Source organism: Bombina bombina, chromosome 9, assembly GCF_027579735.1.
Source record: "Bombina bombina isolate aBomBom1 chromosome 9, aBomBom1.pri, whole genome shotgun sequence".
In the NCBI taxonomy this organism is placed as follows: domain Eukaryota; kingdom Metazoa; phylum Chordata; class Amphibia; order Anura; family Bombinatoridae; genus Bombina; species Bombina bombina.
Window position 1 is genome coordinate 174,071,256 of NC_069507.1, and position 24,273 is coordinate 174,095,528.

Genomic DNA, 24,273 nt, shown 5'->3' on the forward strand with positions numbered 1-24,273 from the left:
CCAAAGATACAAGGTAATTACAGAGGTAAAACATGTATTATTATAACTGTGTTTGTTATGCAAAACTAGGAAATAGGTGATAAAGGGATTATCTACCTTTTTAAACAACAAAAATTATGGTGTTGACTGTCCCTTTAAACAGTTAAAAAAATATTTTATTGTAATAACCACTTTCTGAACCAATTACAACCATAGACCAGGAAGTAAATAAAAACAAGTCAGGCTTTTTAAAGTAGTAATGTATTAAATGTATTTATCACAGTAACTTTAATACATTTCAAACAATATCCTCAAAACAAATAGTTTAATATTCAAAAAGTGCAAATTTGCTTTAGAAACAGTTGAATTTTCAGAGCACTATGCTACAGACATCTGTCTGTTTTAGAGTTTATTTTTTTTAAACTAAATATATAAAATAATACAAACTTCCTATTGACTCAAAAAATACAAAAAACATTTTAACTTTAAAGGAGATAAATGATCATATTATAAAAATCACATGAAAGGCAATCACGGGCCTGCAAAACTTAATATAATTATACAACATACAACAATTCATCTCATAGAAAAATGCCCAAAGCTTCATTATATTGGAGGAATTCCATTACTCCACAGACTATGGAAAACAAACTGCTCTAGCAAGCAAAGTTTACAAAAAAACATATTGTACTAAACCAAAATTGGGTTTATAATCTTTGGTTAACTATATTAACGTAACCCTTCCTACTAGGCTACAAAATGTACAGTAAAAAAAAAAGTAATGGAAACTGAAATGTTAAGGATTTGTTAACTAATAAATGAATGTACTCCTCTCTCTCTCTACAATATTATATATATATATATATATATATATTATATATAAGCAATACATACACATATATATATATATATATATATATATATATATATATATATATATATAGCATTCAGTTATTTCCTGAAACTGGATATAACAAAACAAAAATGTAAAACAAATGTTATATATATATATCAGTATCACCATTGTTGAAAGGAATAATGCACTTTAGTAAAACCTAACTTTGCTTGCTTACCTGACAAATATTTTATTTGTAGGGGGTGTTGAGTTAGCACTGCAATATTAAAGGCCATCTCACATCACAAGTGTATGAACAAATGGTGTCAAAATATTTAAATGAATTATTTTGAGAAAACAAACAGTCACCTTGTTTTAGCTAGAAGCTACAATTTTACAGTAAATTATTAGTCCTGGTAAAAATGCCATTTACAAAATTATAGGGGACATAAAGTAAATAAGCAAAATATTAGATTTAAAAAAAAAAAGTTATTTTATGGCAAAATATTGTTTTTTTTAAACTCAGTATAAAAATAAACAGTATTTACAGGTCTCATCCAACCTTACTCCAGTGTTCCTGTTAAATTGTAGGACACATTTTGTGGTTTAGTCGAGTGTTTAGCAGCTAGTTTTCAATATACTCTATACACGTCGACACAGTATACATGACATTTCCCTTCACCAAAGAAAAAAATATAACCACATTTTTTTCAAATTTTCCTTAGAATATTTTACAATAGTTTCCATCAAAGGAAAAACAACTGACAAATAAATAAATGATATTTTTTGGAATAAATATGCCAAATGAAAATAGTAGTCATCTCTGTTAATCCCTGAGCATATTGAAATGTCTTCATTTTTTATGGAGTGCATGAAGTCTGAGTCACGAATGTCTTCTCGTTCATCAAGATTTTGTGGTTACTCGAGGTATTAAAAACTGTTGAGAAGCTGTGGTCCTGTTAAGAGAAATAGCTATAAGTTTGTAATACAAAACAAATATGTACTTTATTAATAACCAAAAGTTTTCTCCAGTTACAAAACAGCGATCCCTTAAAGGAACATTAAGTTAAAAATGCATTTCCCTGTAAAATGTGTAGCGGAAATAAAACTTTACAATGTAATTTTATTATTTATTTTGTCCACTGTTTCTGTAACTTAAAAGGGATAGGAATGTCAAAATTAAACTTGCAATATTCAGACACAGCAAGTCCTTTTCAGACAATTTTAAAATTCACTTCTATTTCCGAATGTGCTTCGTTCTCTTGGTATCCCTTGTTGAAAAAGAATACGCACATATTCTACACTAGTGGGAGCTAGCAGCTGATTGGTGCCTGCACACATTTGTCTCTTGTGATTGGCTAACTAGATGTGTTCAGCTAGCTGCCAGTAGTGCAATGCTGTTCCTTCAGCAAAGGATAACAAGAGAATGAAGCAAATTTGATAAAAGAAGTAAATTGAAAAGTTTTTTAAAATTTTATATTCTATCCGAATCATGAAAAAAGATTTTGGGGGTTTCTGTCCCTTTAAATCTGAACATTTTCTGCTGCCCCCAGAAAAGCTGAAATACGATTCTGAACGCTGATAATCTCATCTGTACTCAAGCAATCTGATCCTTGATTTTGATCAACACTCTACAAAGACTAGCAAAATATTAAGAATTGGAACTTATTTTCCGTTAGTAAGTTTAAACAACTGGCAATGTTCAGTTTATATATATAGTGAGCCAATAACAAGAGGGTGTGTACCACCAATAAGCAGCTAGCACCCAGAACAACGTTGCTGCTTCTGAGCCTACCTAGGTATGTTTTTTTTCCAACAAAGGATACCAAGAGAACAGAGTACATTTGATAACAGAAGTAAATTGAAAAGTCTCTAAAAATGGAATGCTCTGAATCTTAAAGTTTAATTTTCTCTTGCATGTCCCTTTAATCTATACCAAATATATTTACAAGTCATTTTGCCTTAAAGAGACAGTCATTTTAAAATGAAACTTTCATAATTCAGATAGGACATGCAATTTTAAACAACTTTCCAATTTACTTTTATCATCAAATTTGCTTTGTACTCTTTGTATTCTTTGTTAAAAGCCAAACCTATCTTTTTAAACAATAAAAAAATTAAAGTAGACAGTCCCTCTAAAAGACCTAAACATCTTTATGTTATAACCTAAATCACAGCTGATATGGGTTTTTTTCCCCCTAAAGCCCTCTTAAAGCAAACATTATGTCCCTGGTTGGCATCATTGGACATACACTGCCATAATAGTAAAACAAATTGCATGCTCTATTTGGTTAGAGCATGCATTTTTAATACTATCGACCCTGCACTACTGTACCTTTAACCCCCGAAAAGGGATTAAACTCACAGTAGGCGTACCACTCAGGATCCACAGAGAACTTCTGGACCCAAGTATAATCCTCCTCTGATCCAATCAGCAGTGCTAGTCGCACAACTCTCTGGGTCCTGAGTGGTATTATATACTGTGTATTTAACCCATTTGTAGTATAGTGTCGGTGGTGTAGGTACCAGACTGCATGATCAACTAAACTAAAGCACTGAAATTCTGTTCACTAATTTGTTTAATTGAAAAAAAAAGAAAAAGATCCTAGGTCTGATTCCGGGGGGAAAAAAATCCACACTCACTGGGCTTAAATTATCAAAAGAAAAGCTTTATTGGGGACTTTTTGGGGACCTAGATCCCCTTCCTCATACAAACCAATCCCTGAGGCTTTATGATTTACATTTTTTTCCACAGAGAGTGATGATCCTCTCTGCAACACAAACCAAATCTTTGAACAGAAATAAATATTACTTACATTTCAAGCTGAACGCCATTGTCCCTGTAAAGAAACAATGAAAGTAAATTATTAAAACTATTTTTATTTTTAAACCATGAATACTTTGCAAAAGATAAAGTATTTGGAAATTTACAAATATATATTTTGTGTTTTACAAAAAGCACTAGTACTTATTTAATAGTTCACAAGTTGTCTAAGGAGTATAAACCACTACAGGGAACTACGTTACTCAAAGGACCATTGAATAAAGTAGAATTGCATCGTCAACACGCATTATTTGATAACTGGAAAGTCTGTTAAAACTGCATTATCTATCTGAACCATAAAAAATGTAATTTTAACTTTAGCGTCCCTTTAAGCCCAGATAACGAATGGCTAAACTTTATGATGTCCTTCATTGTCAGTGTTAAGATATATATTACATTTTCACACCAAGATCATTATTTTTTTCAAGCATTACTTTTTGGAAGATCTAATGCATACAAACACCAAATACTAAATTAAAAACCTTTAAAAACTAGGGAAGTCCTCAAAAGACCAAAGATTTTCTTCAATTCACTTGAAAAGTATTTATTCTTATTCAATTACTTTATTCGTAAAACATGCTTTGTGGTTATTTCTCAGGGGAGCTCACAAAGGATATTCTATGTTAAAAATAACATGCTCCAATTGATTAGATTAATATTAAAGAAAATAATAACTGTGAGTTTAGTTGCTGCAAATCGGTTAAACACAAAGTTGTGTTCCAGAGAAGCAACACATGGTCATTTTATGATTGGCTTCAGCCAATCAGACACAGCATACATGTGAAGCTGCCAGTCACAGGCAATGTTCTTCTCAGGAATGCCAATGAGCAACCTGAATCTGTAAGTTTTTGCCCAACCATCGTCTGCACTGCTTTGGTGGTAAACATTCACTTTTGGAAAGTATCACTCAGGGTGAGCCAAGATAAACAGAAATTATATTAAACCTATAGCAATGTATATATCTTCGTACGTGTTGCTAGGCCATACCAGGCCCCATCAGATCCCATCCTTTTTTGTTTAACCAATCACCTTGCACATTTCCAAAACTTAAAATAAGGGGTCAAAAAAGGAGAGTAACGTTTGTGTACATAAAAGAAGAGGAGTCTGGGACTATCCCCCCCCACAATCTTATTATTAATTTGCTAATAATTTGAGGCAGATTCGTTCTCTAAAGTAAACGGCCCCAGTCAGCAATTACATGATCTAACATCATCTAATTAGCTAACAACATAATTTAAAGAGCCATATCCTTGCAATATTAAATCCTATAATTCGTTAGAGCTTGTCATTTTAGCACTAGTGACTATGCAAGTTAAAGCACCACTGAGGAGCTGCTGGTACAGAGCGGACAAGGCCAATGAGCCATTCACATTGGCAATCACGCAGCTGGTTCTTGTGACTGCCACTAGAGAATGGCTCACCGATTTTGTCTGCTCAGGACATACATTAAAATATCTGCACACAACAAATATAAGAATAATGCTTCTTACTCAAACACATCTGAGCTTTTCATTCTTCTGTAATACTTAGCCAGCTTCACTGAAGCAATGATGCTGGGAATGAAGAAAATGGTACACCAGCCAAGGCTAAACCAAAATGCATTCTGGAAAACAGACATTTTTAAGAAAAAAATTATGATATGAAAATTACACAACTATAATAGTAAAATGTATCAGAAAAGGCAATTCAGTTACATGTAGCATAATACTGTCTGTCTATCTATCTATCTATCTATCTATCTATCTATATATCTATATATATATATATATCTGTTCTGTTTTGTTCTATTTGACAAAGGTCCCTACAGAGAGTGAAATATTATGGCTATCACTTTGGTATAAAAGCCTTTTATATTTTTGAGTGCCAGCTTGAGAGTTCTGTATATAGAGCTGGTTGTGGAATCTACTAGAGTTTTATATTATGACTAGCATGAGCTAACGTTGCTATATCAAGGAGAGTGCTAACCATACAGATAGTGTATGTGTGTGTGTATATATATATATATAAATATATATATATATATATACATACATACATACATACATACATACACACACACATATACTTATATATACACCCACACTCTCTAAGTGCATAGTTCTATATTGTGAAATCCTTAAAAAAAAAAAAAAAAACACCCTCAGTTCAGATAAATGCTTACCAATGAATCTACAATATTAACACACAGGATGACATGTGCAGAGTCGATCGCTTTAGCAACAGGCCCACAGCGGGCAACATTCTTGGTCAACTAAAAGCAGAAAAAAGAATTATTTGACATGAGAGTTTCTATAAAATAACAGACTTCTACACATTTTGCTTACAGCTCATTAATACTGAATCTTATATGATGCATAGGTTTTTATATACAAGTTTCTTTTAATTTGGTATGAAGACATCCTACATAACAGAAGTATTCCTAGCTACCTTGATGATTCACTATTAAGACAATATATGAAGGACTAAATACAATTCTTTTATGTTTCCTACCATGTTTTTTGCATAGGTAACATATGTCTGGAAGTATCCCAGTAAAATATTCAGATATACCGAACTCTCCTGTTAGGATAAGATAAAAAAAAAATATCAGTATTCAAGTGCAAATATCACAATTAAAGTTTAATTAAAGTTAGAAAAAAAGTAAAAGCTAACAAAACAAATTGTGAACTGGGAAAACATAATTAAACAGAATATGACTAGCACCGAAATCTTAAAAATATGAATAAAAAAAAAAAAATACTTAAAAAATATTAAGGTCCCTGCACAAAGCTCTACATATAAAATAGATCAGCACTTAAAAGGAAATGTGGGAACTTTTTATTAAATACAAAGAAAATCTTTATTATAATCCCTGTGTTTTTACAAATACGTATTTATTTCACACAAATACAGATATTAACTTAAAGGGACAGTTTACTCTAGAATTTTGATTGTTTAAAAAGATAGATAATCCCTTTATTACTCATTTCCTAGTTTTACATAACCAACACAGTTATATTAATATAATTTTTACCTCTGTGATTACCTTGTATCTAAGCCTCTGCAAACTGCCCCCTTATTTCAGTTAATTTGAAAGACTTGCATTTTAGCCAATCAGTGCTGACTCCTAGGTAACCCCACGTGCATGAACACGTTATCAATATGACACACATGAACTAATGCCCTCTAGTGGTGAAAAACTGTCAAAATGCATTCATATAAGAGACGGCCTTCAAGGTCTAAGAAATTAGCATATGAGCCTAGGTTTAGCTTTCAAATAAGGATACCAAAAGAACAAAGCAAAAACAGAATTTATGCTTACCTGATAAATTACTTTCTCCAACGGTGTGTCCGGTCCACGGCGTCATCCTTACTTGTGGGATATTCTCTTCCCCAACAGGAAATGGCAAAGAGTCCCAGCAAAGCTGGTCACATGATCCCTCCTAGGCTCCGCCCACCCCAGTCATTCGACCGACGGACAGGAGGAAATATATATAGGAGAAACCATATGATACCGTGGTGACTGTAGTTAGAGAAAATAATTCATCAGACCTGATTAAAAAACCAGGGCGGGCCGTGGACCGGACACACCGTTTGAGAAAGTAATTTATCAGGTAAGCATAAATTCTGTTTTCTCCAACATTGGTGTGTCCGGTCCACGGCGTCATCCTTACTTGTGGGAACCAATACCAAAGCTTTAGGACACGGATGAAGGGAGGGAGCAAATCAGGTCACCTAAATGGAAGGCACCACCGCTTGCAAAACCTTTCTCCCAAAAATAGCCTCCGAAGAAGCAAAAGTATCAAATTTGTAAAATTTGGCAAATGTGTGCAGTGAAGACCAAGCCGCTGCCTTACATATCTGGTCAACAGAAGCCTCGTTCTTGAAGGCCCATGTGGAAGCCACAGCCCTAGTGGAGTGAGCTGTGATTCTTTCAGGAGGCTGCCGTCCGGCAGTCTCATAAGTCAATCGGATAATGCTTTTAAGCCAAAAGGAAAGAGAGGTAGAAGTCGCTTTTTGACCTCTCCTTTTACCAGAATAAACAACAAACAAGGAAGATGTTTGTCTGAAATCTTTAGTAGCCTCTAAATAGAATTTTAGAGCACGGACTACGTCCAAATTGTGTAACAAACGTTCCTTCTTTGAAACTGGATTCGGACACAAAGAAGGTACAACTATCTCCTGGTTAATATTTTTGTTGGAAACAACTTTCGGAAGAAAACCAGGCTTAGTACGCAAAACCACCTTATCTGCATGGAACACCAGATAGGGCGGAGAACACTGCAGAGCAGATAACTCTGAAACTCTTCTAGCAGAAGAAATTGCAACTAAAAACAAAACTTTCCAAGATAGTAACTTAATATCTATGGAATGTAAAGGTTCAAACGGAACCCCTTGAAGAACTGAAAGAACTAGATTTAGACTCCAGGGAGGAGTCAAAGGTCTGTAAACAGGCTTGATCCTAACCAGAGCCTGAACAAATGCTTGAACATCTGGCACGGCTGCCAGTCTTTTGTGAAGTAAAACAGATAAAGCAGAGATCTGTCCCTTTAGAGAACTTGCAGATAATCCTTTCTCCAAACCTTCTTGTAGAAAGGATAGAATCTTAGGAATTTTTATCTTGTTCCATGGGAATCCTTTAGATTCACACCAACAGATATATTTTTTCCATATTTTATGGTAAATTTTTCTAGTTACAGGCTTTCTAGCCTGAATCAGAGTATCTATTACAGAATTTGAAAACCCACGCTTTGATAAAATCAAGCGTTCAATCTCCAAGCCGTCAGTTGGAGGGAAACCAGATTCGGATGTTCGAATGGACCCTGAACAAGAAGGTCCTGTCTCAAAGGTAGCTTCCATGGTGGAGCCGATGACATATTCACCAGGTCTGCATACCAAGTCCTGCGTGGCCACGCAGGAGCTATCAAGATCACAGAGGCCCTCTCCTGATTGATCCTGGCTACCAGCCTGGGGATGAGAGGAAATGGTGGGAATACATAAGCTAGGTTGAAGGTCCAAGGTGCTACTAGTGCATCTACTAGAGTCGCCTTGGGATCCCTGGATCTGGACCCGTAGCAAGGAACCTTGAAGTTCTGACGAGACGCCATCAGATCCATGTCTGGAATGCCCCATAATTGAGTTATTTGGGCAAAGATTTCCGGATGGAGTTCCCACTCCCCCGGATGGAATGTCTGACGACTCAGAAAATCCGCTTCCCAATTTTCCACTCCTGGGATGTGGATCACAGACAAGTGGCAGGAGTGATCCTCCGCCCATTGAATTATCTTGGTCACTTCTTTCATCGCCAGGGAACTCCTTGTTCCCCCCTGATGATTGATATATGCAACGGTCGTCATGTTGTCTGACTGAAACCTTATGAATTTGGCCTTTGCTAGTTGAGGCCAAGCTCTGAGAGCATTGAATATCGCTCTCAGTTCCAGAATGTTTATCGGGAGAAGAGACTCTTCCCGAGACCATAGACCCTGAGCTTTCAGGGATTCCCAGACCGTGCCCCAGCCCACTAGGCTGGCGTCGGTCGTGACAATGACCCACTCTGGTCTGCGGAAGCTCATTCCCTGTGACAGATTGTCCAGGGTCAGCCACCAACGGAGTGAATCTCTGGTCTTTTGATCTACTTGAATCGTCGGAGACAAGTCTGTATAATCCCCATTCCACTGTCTGAGCATGCACAGTTGTAATGGTCTTAGATTAATTCGTGCAAAAGGAACTATGTCCATTGTTGCAACCATCAATCCTATTACTTCCATGCACTGCGCTATGGAAGGACGAGGAACAGAATGAAGTACTTGACAAGAGCTTAGAAGTTTTGATTTTCTGACCTCTGTCAGAAAAATCCTCATTTCTAAGGAATCTATTATTGTTCCCAAGAAGGGAACTCTTGTTGACGGGGACAGAGAACTTTTTTCTTTGTTCACCTTCCATCCGTGAGATCTGAGAAAGGCTAGGACGATGTCCGTATGAGCCTTTGCTTTTGACAGGGACGACACTTGAATCAGGATGTCGTCCAAGTAAGGTACTACTGCAATGCCCCTTGGTCTTAGAACCGCTAGAAGGGACCCTAGTACCTTTGTGAAAATCCTTGGAGCAGTGGCTAATCCGAATGGAAGTGCCACAAACTGGTAATGCTTGTCCAGAAAAGCGAACCTTAGGAACTGATGATGTTCCTTGTGGATAGGAATATGTAGGTACGCATCCTTTAAATCCACGGTAGTCATAAATTGACTTTCCTGGATGGTGGGTAGGATCGTTCGAATAGTTTCCATTTTGAACGATGGTACCCTGAGAAATTTGTTTAGGATCTTTAGATCCAAAATTGGTCTGAATGTTCCCTCTTTTTTGGGAACTATGAACAGATTGGAATAAAATCCCATTCCTTGTTCTCTTATTGGAACTGGATGTATCACTCCCATCTTTAACAGGTCTTCTACACAATGTAAGAATGCCTGTCTCTTTATTTGGTTTGAAGATAATTGAGACTTGTGGAACCTTCCCCTTGGGGGTAGTTCCTTGAATTCCAGGAGATAACCTTGAGAAACTATTTTGAGCGCCCAAGGATCCTGAACATCTCTTGCCCAAGCCTGAGCAAAGAGAGAAAGTCTGCCCCCCACTAGATCCGGTCCCGAATCGGGGGCTATCCCTTCATGCTGTTTTGTTAGCAGTGGTAGGCTTCTTGGCCTGCTTACCCTTGTTCCAGCCTTGCATTGGTTTCCAGGCTGGTTTGGGTTGTGAAGTATTACCCTCTTGCTTAGAGGATGCGGAATTAGAGGCTGGTCCGTTTCTGCGAAAGGGACGAAAAACATAATTTATGCTTACCTGATAAATTCCTTTCTCCTGTAGTGTAGTCAGTCCACGGGTCATCATTACTTCTGGGATATTAACTCCTCCCCAACAGGAAGTGCAAGAGGATCACCCAAGCAGAGCTGCTATATAGCTCCTCCCCTCTACGTCACACCCAGTCATTCGACCGAGAACCAAACGAGAAAGGAGAAACTATAGGGTGCAGTGGTGACTGGAGTATAATTTAAAAATTTAGACCTGCCATAAAAAACAGGGCGGGCCGTGGACTGACTACACTACAGGAGAAAGGAATTTATCAGGTAAGCATAAATTATGTTTTCTCCTGTTAAGTGTAGTCAGTTCACGGGTCATCATTACTTCTGGGATACCAATACCAAAGCTAAAGTACACGGATGACGGGAGGGATAGGCAGGATCTTTATACGGAAGGGACCACTGCCTGAAGAACCTTTCTCCCAAAAACAGCCTCCGAAGAAGCAAAAGTGTCAAATTTTTAAAATTTGGAAAAAGTATGAAGAGAAGACCAAGTTGCAGCCTTGCAAATCTGTTCAACAGATGCCTCATTCTTAAAGGCCCAAGTGGAAGCCACAGCTCTAGTAGAATGAGCTGTAATTCTTTCAGGAGGCTGCTGTCCAGCAGTCTCATAGGCTAAACGTATTATGCTACGAAGCCAAAAAGAGAGAGAGGTAGCAGAAGCTTTTTGACCTCTCCTCTGTCCAGAATAAACGACAAACAGGGAAGAAGTTTGGCGAAAATCTTTAGTTGCCTGTAAATAAAATTTCAGGGCACGGACTACATCTAGATTGTGCAGAAGTCGTTCCTTCTTTGAAGAAGGGTTAGGACACAATGATGGAACAACAATCTCTTGATTGATATTCTTGTTAGTGACAACCTTAGGTAAGAACCCAGGTTTAGTACGCAGAACTACCTTATCTGAATGAAAAACCAGATACGGAGAATCACAATGTAAGGCTGATAACTCAGAGACTCTACGAGCCAAGGAAATAGCCATCAAAAACAGAACTTTCAAAGATAACAATTTAATATCAATGGAATGAAGGGGTTCAAACGGAACACCCTGTAAAACGTTAAAAACTAAATTTAAGCTCCATGGTGGAGCAACAGTTTTAAACACAGGCTTAATCCTGGCCAAAGCCTGGCAAAAAGCCTGAACGTCTGGAACTTCTGACAGACGTTTGTGTAAAAGAATGGACAGAGCTGAGATCTGTCCCTTTAAGGAACTAGCAGATAAACCCTTTTCTAAACCCTCTTGTAGAAAAGACAATATCCTAGGAATCCTAACCTTACTCCATGAGTAACTCTTGGATTCGCACCAATGTAAGTATTTACGCCATATTTTATGGTAAATCTTTCTGGTAACAGGTTTCCTAGCCTGTATTAGGGTATCAATTACTGACTCCGAAAATCCACGCTTTGATAAAATCAAGCGTTCAATTTCCAAGCAGTCAGCTTCAGAGAAATTAGATTTTGATGTTTGAAAGGACCCTGAATTAGAAGGTCCTGTCTCAGAGGCAGAGACCAAGGTGGACAGGATGACATGTCCACTAGATCTGCATACCAGGTCCTGCGTGGCCATGCAGGCGCTATTAGAATCACCGATGCTCTCTCCTGTTTGATCCTGGCAATCAATCGAGGAAGCATCGGGAAGGGTGGAAACACATAGGCCATCCCGAAGGTCCAAGGTGCTGTCAAAGCATCTACCAGGACCGCTCCCGGGTCCCTGGACCTGGACCCGTAACAAGGGAGCTTGGCGTTCTGGCGAGACGCCATGAGATCTATCTCTGGTTTGCCCCAAAGTCGAAGTATTTGGGTAAAGACCTCCGGATGAAGTTCCCACTCCCCCGGATGAAAAGTCTGACGACTTAGGAAATCCGCCTCCCAGTTCTCCACTCCAGGAATGTGGATCGCTGACAGGTGGCAAGAGTGAGACTCTGCCCAGCGAATTATCTTTGATACTTCCATCATCGCTAGGGAGCTCCTTGTCCCTCCTTGATGGTTGATGTAAGCTACAGTCGTGATGTTGTCCGACTGAAACCTGATGAACCCCCGAGTTGTCAACTGAGGCCAAGCCAGAAGGGCATTGAGAACTGCTCTCAATTCCAGAATGTTTATAGGAAGGAGACTCTCCTCCTGAGTCCATGATCCCTGAGCCTTCAGGGAATTCCAGACAGCGCCCCAACCTAGTAGGCTGGCGTCTGTTGTTACAATTGTCCAATCTGGTCTGCTGAATGGCATCCCCCTGGACAGATGTGGCCGAGAAAGCCACCATAGAAGAGAATTTCTGGTCTCTTGATCCAGATTCAGAGTAGGGGACAAATCTGAGTAATCCCCATTCCACTGACTTAGCATGCACAATTGCAGAGGTCTGAGATGTAGGCGTGCAAAGGGGACTATGTCCATTGCCGCTACCATTAAGCCGATCACCTCCATGCATTGAGCCACTGACGGGTGTTGAATGGAATGAAGGACACGGCAAGCATCTTGAAGCTTTATTAACCTGCCTTCTGTCAGGTATATCTTCATTTCTACAGAATCTATAAGAGTCCCCAAGAAGGGAACTCTTGTGAGTGGAAAGAGAGAACTTTTCTCTTTGTTCACCTTCCACCCATGTGACCTTAGAAAAGCCAGTACTAACTCTGTATGAGACTTGGCAGTTTGAAAGCTTGACGCTTGTATCAGAATGTCGTCTAGGTACGGAGCCACCGAAATTCCTCGCGGTCTTAGGACCGCCAGAAGAGCGCCCAGAACCTTTGTGAAGATTCTTGGAGCCGTAGCCAATCCGAATGGAAGAGCTACAAACTGGTAATGCCTGTCTAGGAAGGCAAACCTTAGATACCGGTAATGATCTTTGTGAATCGGTATGTGAAGGTAAGCGTCCTTTAAATCCACTGTGGTCATGTACTGACCCTTTTGGATCATGGGTAAGATTGTCCGGATAGTTTCCATTTTGAACGATGGAACTCTTAGGAATTTGTTTAGGATCTTTAAATCCAATATTGGTCTGAAGGTTCCCTCTTTTTTGGGAACCACAAACAGATTTGAGTAAAACCCTTGTCCGTGTTCCGACCGCGGAACTGGGTGGATCACTCCCATTAGTAAAAGGTCTTGTACACAGCGTAGGAACGCCTCTTTCTTTATCTGGTTTGTTGACGACCTTGAAAGGTGAAATCTCCCTTGTGGAGGAGAAGCTTTGAAGTCCAGAAGATATCCCTGAGATATGATCTCCAACGCCCAGGGATCCTGGACATCTCTTGCCCAAGCCTGGGCGAAGAGAGAGAGTCTCCCCCCCACTAGATCCGTTTCCGGATCGGGGGCCCTCACTTCATGCTGTCTTAGGGGCAGCAGCAGGTTTTCTGGCCTGCTTGCCCTTGTTCCAGGTCTGGTTAGGTTTCCAGCCTTGTCTGTAGCGAGCAACAGCTCCTTCCTGTTTTGGAACAGAGGAAGTTGATGCTGCTCCTGCCTTGAAGTTACGAAAGGCACGAAAATTAGACTGTCTAGCCCTTGGTTTGGCTCTGTCTTGAGGCAGGGCATGGCCTTTACCTCCCGTAATATCAGCGATAATTTCTTTCAAACCGGGCCCGAATAATGTCTGCCCCTTGAAAGGTATGTTAAGTAATTTAGATTTAGAAGTTACATCAGCTGACCAGGATTTTAGCCACAGCGCTCTGCGCGCCTGAATGGCGAATCCGGAATTCTTAGCCGTAAGTTTAGTTAAATGTACGACGGCATCAGAAATAAATGAATTAGCTAGCTTAAGGGTTTTAAGCTTGTGTGTAATCTCATCTAATGGCGCTGAGTCAAGGGTCTCTTCCAGAGACTCAAACCAAAATGCTGCCGCAGCCGTGACAGGCGCAATGCATGCAAGGGGTTGCAATATAAAACCTTGTTGAACAAACATTTTCTTAAGGTAACCCTCTAACTTTTAATCCATTGGATCTGAAAAGGCACAGCTATCCTCCACCGGGATAGTGGTACGCTTAGCTAAAGTAGAAACTGCTCCCTCCACCTTAGGGACCGTTTGCCATAAGTCCTGTGTGGTGGCGTCTATTGGAAACATCTTTCTGAATATAGGAGGGGGTGAGAAAGGCACACCGGGTCTATCCCACTCCTTAGTAACAATTTCAGTAAGTCTCTTAGGTATAGGAAAAACGTCAGTACTCGACGGTACCGCAAAATATTTATCCAACCTACACATTTTCTCTGGTATTGCAACTGTGTTACAATCATTCAGAGCCACTAACACCTCCCCTAGTAATACACGGAGGTTTTCCAGCTTAAACTTAAAATTTGAAATGTCTGAATCCAGTTTATTTGGATCAGATCCGTCACCCGCAGAATGAAGCTCTCCGTCCTCATGTTCTGCAAATTGTGAAGCAGTATCTGACATGGCCCTAATATTATCAGCGCACTCTGTTCTCACCCCAGAGTGATCTCGCTTACCTCTAAGTTCTGGTAATTTAGACAAAACTTCAGTCATAACATTAGCCATGTCCTGTAGTGTGATTTGTAATGGCCGCCCTGAAGTACTCGGCGTTACAATATCACGCACCTCCCGAGCGGGAGATGCAGGTACTGACACGTGAGGCAAGTTAGTCGGCATAACTTCCCCCTCGTTGTTTGGTGAATGATGTTCAATTTGTACAGAATGACTTTTATTTAAAGTAGCATCAATGCAATTAGTACATAAATTTCTATTGGGCTCCACCTTGGCTTTTGCACATATAGCACAGAGATATTCCTCTGAGTCAGACATGTTTAACAAACTAGCAATTAAACTAGCAAGCTTGGAAATACTTTTCACTCAATTTACAAGTAATATGAAAAACGCACTGTGCCTTTAAGAAGCACAGAAAAAAATTATGACAGTTGAATAACAATGAACCGGAGAAATTATAAAAACCAAATTTTTCCCCGGTAAAGGCATAAATTTAGCAAAGGATTGCCCCCATTAGTAATGGATAACTAACCCTTAATAGAAGAAAAAAATGTACAAAATATAAACGTTTTTTATCACAGTCAAAGCACAATCTCACAGGTCTGCTGTGAGTGATTACCTCCCTCAAAATAATTTTTGAAGACCCTTGAGCTCTGTAGAGACGATCCGGATCATGCAGGGAGAGAAACAGACTTTTGACTGAATTTTTGATGCGTAGCAAAAGCGCCAAAATAGGCCCCTCCCCCTCACACACAGCAGTGAGGGAAGTTCAGTAAACTGTCTTAAATTAAAATAAACGACAGCCAAGTGGAAAAACAGTGCCCAAAACAATTTTTCACCCAGTACCTCAGATAATTAAACAATTTAGCATGCCAGCAAAAACGTTTAAAATCAAATAACATGAAATGTCATTAAACAGCCTGTTGCTAGACGTTCCCACTGCAAGTTAGGCTAAAAGTTATATGCATATAGTATTATCCCAGTGAAGTGCCATTCCCCAGAATACTGAAGTGTACACATATATACATAACAGCCTGATACCAGTTGCTACTACTGCATTTAAGGCTGAACTTACATTATATCGGTATTGGCAGTATTTTCTCAGTCAATTCCATTCCTCAGAAAATAATATACTGCAACATACCTCTTTGCAGGTGAACCTGCCCGCTGTCCCCTGATCTGAAGTTTACCTCACTCCTCAGAATGGCCGAGAACAGCAAAATGAATCTTAGCTACGCCGGCTAAAATCATCCAAAAACTCAGGTAGATTCTTCTTCAAATTCTACCTGAGAAGGAACAACACACTCCGGTGCTGTTTTAAAATAACAAACTTTTGATTGAAGATATAAAAACTAAGTATAATCACCACAGTCCTCTCACACATCCTATCTATTAGTTGGGTGCAAGAGAATGACTGGGTGTGACGTAGAGGGGAGGAGCTATATAGCAGCTCTGCTTGGGTGATCCTCTTGCACTTCCTGTTGGGGAGGAGTTAATATCCCAGAAGTAATGATGACCCGTGGACTGACTACACTTAACAGGAGAAATTAGGCTTATTTTTAGCCTTAAAAGACCTATCCTGTGGGAGGGCGTGGCCCTTTCCCCCAGTGATGTCTGAAATAATCTCTTTCAAATCAGGTCCAAATAATGTTTTACCTTTGAAAGGAATGTTAAGCAATTTTGTCTTGGAAGACACATCCACTGACCAAGACTTTAGCCAAAGCGCTCTGCGCGCCACGATAGCAAACCCTGAATTTTTCGCCGCTAATCTAGCTAATTGCAAAGCGGCATCTAAAACAAAAGAGTTAGCCAATTTAAGTGCTTGAACTCTGTCCATAACCTCCTCATACGAAGATTCTTTACTGAGCGACTTTTCTAGTTCCTCGAACCAGAAACACGCTGCCGTAGTGACAGGAACAATGCATGAAATTGGTTGTAGAAGGTAACCTTGCTGTACAAAAATCTTTTTAAGCAAACCCTCTAATTTCTTATCCATAGGATCTTTGAAAGCACAACTATCTTCGATAGGAATAGTAGTGCGTTTGTTTAGAGTAGAAACCGCCCCCTCGACCTTGGGGACTGTCTGCCATAAGTCCTTTCTGGGGTCGACTATAGGAAATAATTTCTTAAATATAGGGGGGGGGGACAAAAGGTATGCCGGGCCTTTCCCACTCTTTATTTACTATGTCCGCCACCCGCTTGGGTATACGAAAAGCGTCGGGGGGCACCGGAACCTCTAGGAACTTGTCCATCTTACATAATTTCTCTGGAATGACCAAATTGTCACAATCATCCAGAGTAGATAACACCTCCTTAAGCAGTGCGCGGAGATGTTCTAATTTAAATGTCACAACATCAGGTTCAGCTTGATGAGAAATTTTTCCTGAATCTGAGATTTCTCCATCAGACAAAACCTCCCTCATGGCCCCTTGAGATTGGTGTGAGGGTATGTCAGAACAGTTATCATCAGCATCCTCTTGCTCTTCAGTGTTTAAAACAGAGCAATCGCGCTTTCTCTGATAAGTAGGCATTTTGGATAAAAGATTTGCTATGGAGTTATCCATTACAGCCGTTAATTGTTGCATGGTAATAAGTATTGGCGCACTAGATGTACTAGGGGCCTCCTGTGTGGGCATAACTGGTGTAGACACAGTAGGGGATGATGTAGTATCATGTTTACTCCCCTCATTTGAGGAATCATCTTGGGCAATATCATTATCTGTGGCATTACTGTCCTTACTTTGTTTGGACACTATGGCACAATTATCACATAAATTTAAATGGGGAGACACATTGGCTTTCATACATATAGAACATAGCTTATCTGATGGTACAGACATGTTAAACAGGCTTAAACTTGTCAACAAAGCACAAAAAACGTTTTAAAATAAAACCGTTACTGTCACTTTAAATTTCAAACTGAAAACACTTTATTACTGAATATGTGAAAAAGTATGAAGGAATTGTTCAAAATTCACCAAAATTTCACCACAGTGTCTTAAAGCATTAAAAGTATTGCACACCAAATTTCAGAGCTTTAACCCTTAAATTAACGGAACCGTTTTCAAATTTAACCCCTATACAGTCCCAGCTATATGCTTTGCTGAGACCCAACCAAGCCCAGAGGGGAATACGATACCAAATGACGCCTTCTAGAAGCTTTTTTAGTGATTCTTAGATCCTCACACATGCATCTGCATGCCTTGCTCTCCAAAAACAACTGTGCAGTAATGGCGCGAAAATGAGGCTCAGTCTATAACTAGAAAGGCCCCCAGACTAAAAAAGGTGTCCAACACAGTGCCTGCCGTTTTTTAAACGTTCCCCAAGATTATAATGCCAATTATTAGCTAGAATCTGCATAATATGCCCCAATAAAGCAATCGTTTTAGCCCATAAAAATGTCTACCAGTTTTTAAGCCCTTTATTCTTTTATATTTGACTAAGAAAATGGCTTACCGGTCCCCATGAGGGGAAATGACAGCCTTCCAGCATTACATGGTCTTGTTAGAAATATGGCTAGTCATACCTTAAGCAGAAAAGTCTGCTAACTGTTTCCCCCAACTGAAGTTACTTCATCTCAACAGTCCTGTGTGGAAACAGCAATCGATTTTAGTTACTGTCTGCTAAAATCATCTTCCTCTTACAAACAGAAATCTTCATCCTTTTCTGTTTCAGAGTAAATAGTACATACCAGCACTATTTTAAAATAACAAACACTTGATAGAAGAATAAAAACTACATTTAAACACCAAAAAACTCTGTGCAACGGCAAAGAGAATGACTGGGGTGGGCGGAGCCTAGGAGGGATCATGTGACCAGCTTTGCTGGGACTCTTTGCCATTTCCTGTTGGGGAAGAGAATATCCCACAAGTAAGGATGACGCCGTGGACCGGACACACCAATGTTGGAGAAATTGGGGATTAAAGGGACATTATACACTCAATATTTCTTTGCATAAATGTTTTGTAGATGACCCATTTATATAGCCAGCCCATAAAGGTTTATTTTTTTTTTAAATGTATAGTTTTGCTTATTTTTAAATAACATTGCTCTGTTTTTCAGACTCCTAACCAAGCCCCAAATTTTAAGGAGAATACCGAGGTATACCTACGCCAGCTTGCTCCTGTTTGTGTAAAGAGTCTTTTCATATGCAGAGGAAGGGGGAGTGTCCGTTATTTCCCACTTAAAGTGGGTGTTCTAGCTACCTTTGTAACAGAGCTAAACTGGGAGCTTCTAAGTAAGTTTTTAAACGGTTTTATACTGTATTTTTATATCAGTATCTGTACATATTATTCTTTATAGTAGTGTCTATTACATGCAGTTATATGAAAATTGGTGTATACTGTCCCTTTAAAGTAAACTGGAAAGTTGTTTAAAATTACATGTCCTATCTGAATCATGAAAGTTTATTTTTGATTAGACTGTCCCTTTAATATAGAATTATAATAATATTGTATTAAAGTGTTTTGTGTAGTTTGTTTTCTGTACCTGTTTATTGTTTGTTTGTTTTTAAACACAAAATCAGTTTCATTGTGTAGCACTAGTCAAATATCCAAAGGTAAATAAATAATGATAATAAAACCATCTAAATGTATGCATCCTCCATTTTGTCAGGATTTTTTATTAAACTATACTGTAAAATGTCTGAAAAAGAAAATATCCTCCAATTCATTTTTATGCCTGAACAATAGAAACATAGATGGCAGATAAGAACCATAGGCTCAACAAGTCTGCCCAATATTTCCTACAAGTATAAAGTTATCTAGTTTGTAGGACAACCTTATGCTTATCCCAGGCATTCTTAAAGGGACATTAAACTCTAAATAAATGCTAGGTAGAATGATACATTCAAAGAAAATATTAGTCTGAGAATAACATGTAGATGTATATTTTAACATTTCATTAGCTGTTTAAATATTGACAAAATTAGTGTACAATTTAAGTGTCTATAAAACAATGGGAGCTGCCATGTTGTAACTTAGGTTACCTTCTCTACTGTGGCCAATTAGGGACAGTTATAAATAGGTCACTAGAGTGTGCAGCCAATGGCTGTGTGGAATATAACAGTGTTCTGCACTTCCATTTTTAACAGGAATTGAAAAGCTCACAATTTCAGAATGGAATTACAGGGAAAGTGGAAACAATAAATAATCAAAGTATATTGCAGCGTTTTTTTATATATACAATTTATCATTTTATATTACCATCTCAAAGTGTTTAATGTCCCTTTAAAGTCCCCCACAGGGTTTGTCATTACTACCTCTTGAGGAAGTTTATTCCATGAATCAATGACCCTTTCTGTAAAGCAGTGCTTCCTCATATTACTCCTGAATATACTAGCCTTCAACTTGAGATCATGACCCCTTGTTCTTGAATTTTCCTTTTTATGAAAAATACAGCCTCAGCTTTACTAAGCCTCTTAAAGGGACAGTCTACACCAAAATTGTTATTGTTTAAATGCCTTTGCTACCCATTCCCCAGCTTTGTACAACCAACATTGTTATATTAATATACAGGTACTTTATAACATTTAAACCTCTAAAATTCTGCCTCTTTCTAAGCTACTACAGACACTTTTACTTTTTTTACGATCAAAAGAGATTTGATATTTAAGGTTTATTTGTGTACATCAAAAAGCCGATTTGGTGTTTTGGAGGCCACAACCTAATAAAATGGGTTGAGCTTGTAGGTATAATTAGATCTCATTACATTATCACATTATGTACATATACATGCTTCTTTATCTTATATCTGTCCGTAAACCAATCACCCGGAGAGAACAATGGAAAATTAAGATTTTAATACCTTATCTCTTCTGAATCTTTCATGATTCAGATAGACCGTGCAATTTTAAGCAACTTTCTAATTTACTCCTATTATCAATGTTTCTTCGCTCTTTTTCTATCTTTATTTGAAAAGCAGGAATGTAAAGTTTAGGAGCCGGCCCATTTTTAGTTTAGCACCTGGGTAGCGCTTGCTGATTGGTGGCTAAATGTAGACATTGCAAAACTGCTGCCATATCCAGAAATAGGCCGTCTCCTAAGCTTACGTCCCTACTTTTCAACAAAAGATACAAAAAAAAAGGGGAAAAAAATGGTTAATAGAATTAAATTAGAAAGTTGTGTAAGATCTGAAGCATGAAAGAAAACGGTTGGGTTTTATATATCTTTAAGTTTAATATGCCCTTAAATTGCTCCATTACATATCTAAGATAACTAAAATATTTTATTAAAGTTCATTAAAGGAATATTACAGTCAAAACTGAAGTGTGCACCAGTGAATTTAAGGTTTGATTTGAAGCAGATTTCTAATGTAAATGTATGAATAAAATAAAAATGTTTCTAGTACACACACACAAACATATATATATATATATATATATATATATATATATATATATATATATATATATATATATATATATACACACACACATACAATACATATTTATAGCTTAAGTGAAATGACAAATTTTACCTATATATATATATATATATATATATATATATATATATATATATATATATATATATATATATATATATATATATATATAAAAGGAATGGTTGTAAATTGAAACCGTTGTAAATTGAAACCCAGTTTATAATGTAAGTGAATGGGAAGTGAGGGAGTTAGGTTCCAGGCCCCTCTCAAAATTGACATAAGTAACACCTAATACATTATTTTTAATGCTTTGAAATGAAGACTTTAAATGCTAGATAGCATTATAAACCTAATTAAATAATCACACAACAGGCTGTATCATCAAACTAAGTTTAATGAACAAAAACATCTGCATTGTTAGATAATATTGGGTCTGCACCTATTCTATGCATTTCAATCTGGACTGAATAATAGGCAGTTAGGCACCCTCACCTCAAGCAGCTGGACAGGAAGATAATAGGGAAGTGGCTGCTAGATCTTGTTGCTTTGGAATCTGCTCGATAGCTAAGGTCTGTTCTGTTATTCTGAAACGGCGCAAATTAAACCGGCGTAAACCGAGGGCCACACATATATATATATATATATATATATATATACACAAACACATACACACATATATATATAGACATATGCACACATTATACATACATTATATATATATATATATATATATATATATACACACACACATTATATATATATATATATATATATATATATATATATATATATACACACACACACACACACACACACACACACACACTCAATTTATTTCCAGAGGGACCCTGGATACTTGCCAAAGTATCCAGAAAAAAGGGGGGGAAAGTTCACCTTAGACAGCAACTACTCATAAGTAAAAATGAATGTCAGCCATAGGGTTAGTGAAGGTCAACCACCCTAAAAATGGTTCCAAAATAAATATGCAAAGTAAACTATTACAAAATAACCATAACAAAAATACATATTACAATATCAAACCACCTTAAAAATCTACTAAAATAGTCCCTCTAGTGGCCACCAGGAAGTTAACAGGTAATTATCCAGAAAATGTTCAAAATTACAGAGTATGTCACCCTAAAGTAACTAGTAAGAATATAAACGGTTAACACACTTCACTATGTTTGACAACCATGGCAGCAATAATGCTGGAATGGGTAAAAATGCGAAACGAGGTAGAAATAATCATATGCCGTGCCTTAAACTAGGCTAAAGTATCAACCCACTCCCAGGGGTTCGTCTAAGGGAGAGGAGACCCTCTCCCCAAAGGCAGAGAAACCGAGGGCCAGTTTGTAAAAGGAATGACACACACACAGTACAGTACATACTTATATTTTGTGTACAAAAAAATATTTTCTTTTTTCCCTTTACTCACCCAGCCCTCCCCTAATGTATGGACACCTGTATGAATACTAAATAACAGTACAATGTCTTTATTCTAATATAATCTAAAAAGATTTATTTCAACTGTCTAAATTGTCTTTACATATACGTAAGCATAGACGCACTGAGTTAAGCTAACCTCTGCTACAGCTATTTACTACGAATAGAATGAAAATGTGAATGTGTTTGCAATATGACTTACATTTTTCACTATTTCAGATGCCTTGGTATCCAAAAATATCTGTGTATTTGCAACTTTTTCCAGGGTAGTGTTCAACATGCCCTAGAATTAGAAATGAAAGTTAAAAAAAGAAAAAAAGGAGTCAAGTAATGTACCAATCAAAACACCTTTCTAATGTTATCATCAGCTACAACTTATAGAAGCAAATTGGAATACACTGGTATGGTCTAAATTCCTAATTTCCATCATAAACTCAAGAGAAAACACATTTACTCTAAATATGCTCTTTTAATATAAATTAGCAAATTTTAATACATTTTCTGTCCTTTTTAATTTGTTGGGAATATATGACTCAATTAAATATTTATTTTAATAAATTTATTTCTTCTAATTTATATACCTCACAATATATTTATCTTTATTATTTTTTTTAATGATTTTTTAAAAGTAAAACAATATTACAACATATGAAATTGACAATTTTCACATGGTGACAAGTATTTTCCTATTTTGTGAACACATTTGTATTATTCATTAGTATTGAAAACAGATTTCAAGCATAATAATAAAGTTGATCCCTCATATACATGCTGCTATTACGATAGTTTACCTCTCCAAGTGTCTAGATATAAAGTTTTCAGGTGAACTCTTAAGTATATGTAATCAGTAAATTAAATTAAAGATCTCAGACGGGAGGGGAAGAAGAGAACACACACAAAAAAAGGGGGGGGGGGAGAGGGGAAATGTAGTTATGTGGAACCAGGATAATAAAGAAAAGGATGAGTTTTTTTGTGTAGCCAGGCATCCCAAATATACCAATACTTTTCCATTTGGTCAACTGAGTTGAAGAAGTATTTTTCCATAGTGGCCATATAATCGACTATTGTATTAACTTCAGCAAGACATGGATGGTCAGGTTTTTTTCAGGCTCGGGGCTATACACAGTTTGGTGGCTATTTACAGTGCTCGACAAATACGGGCGCCTTGACATTAACCCCTGGCGCCCAGATTTTGATTCCCCAAAGTGTTCTCCCACTTGTCTCAGCTACCGCAGTTAACCGTTATAAGCTGCATCTAAATTTAGCCCCCCTGTGCGGCTGGTTAATTTCTATGCGCAATCAACTAAACTACAGGCCCTAGAATGCTGTGCGGGTAGAGGGGGTGTGGTTCTGTTGGCTGTTCACATGAATTGCACCGCAAAGTGAGTCATCATCCAGATGTGAGTGAGTTCTCCTGTCAGTGCGCCCTGTGTGACTGTCTGAGGCTCATACATGCCCTTCAGCCCTTTCATATATTCATCCTTTCCCGGCTTTATTTAAAAAATCATCTCATTGTGCAGGACTCAGGAGGAGAAGGTTACCACCACTGGCACTG

At 37.9% G+C, this 24,273-nt stretch overlaps 1 protein-coding gene across 3 annotated transcripts in view; it reads right to left on the reverse strand.

Moving 5' to 3' along the window:
- Positions 1–224: 224 nt before the first annotated feature.
- Positions 225–24,273, reverse strand: part of LOC128640138 (prominin-1-A) — a 161,285-nt gene continuing 137,236 nt past the window's right edge. For all 3 annotated transcript variants that reach the window (XM_053692493.1, XM_053692492.1, XM_053692491.1), the window contains 6 exons: positions 22,921–23,001; positions 6,129–6,197; positions 5,800–5,889; positions 5,129–5,241; positions 3,631–3,654; positions 225–1,770 (listed from right to left, as the gene is read on the reverse strand). In XM_053692493.1, coding sequence (XP_053548468.1) covers positions 1,719–1,770; positions 3,631–3,654; positions 5,129–5,241; positions 5,800–5,889; positions 6,129–6,197; positions 22,921–23,001 — 429 coding nt within the window. In that variant the 3' untranslated portion in view covers positions 225–1,718. The remainder of the gene's footprint in view (positions 1,771–3,630; positions 3,655–5,128; positions 5,242–5,799; positions 5,890–6,128; positions 6,198–22,920; positions 23,002–24,273) is intronic.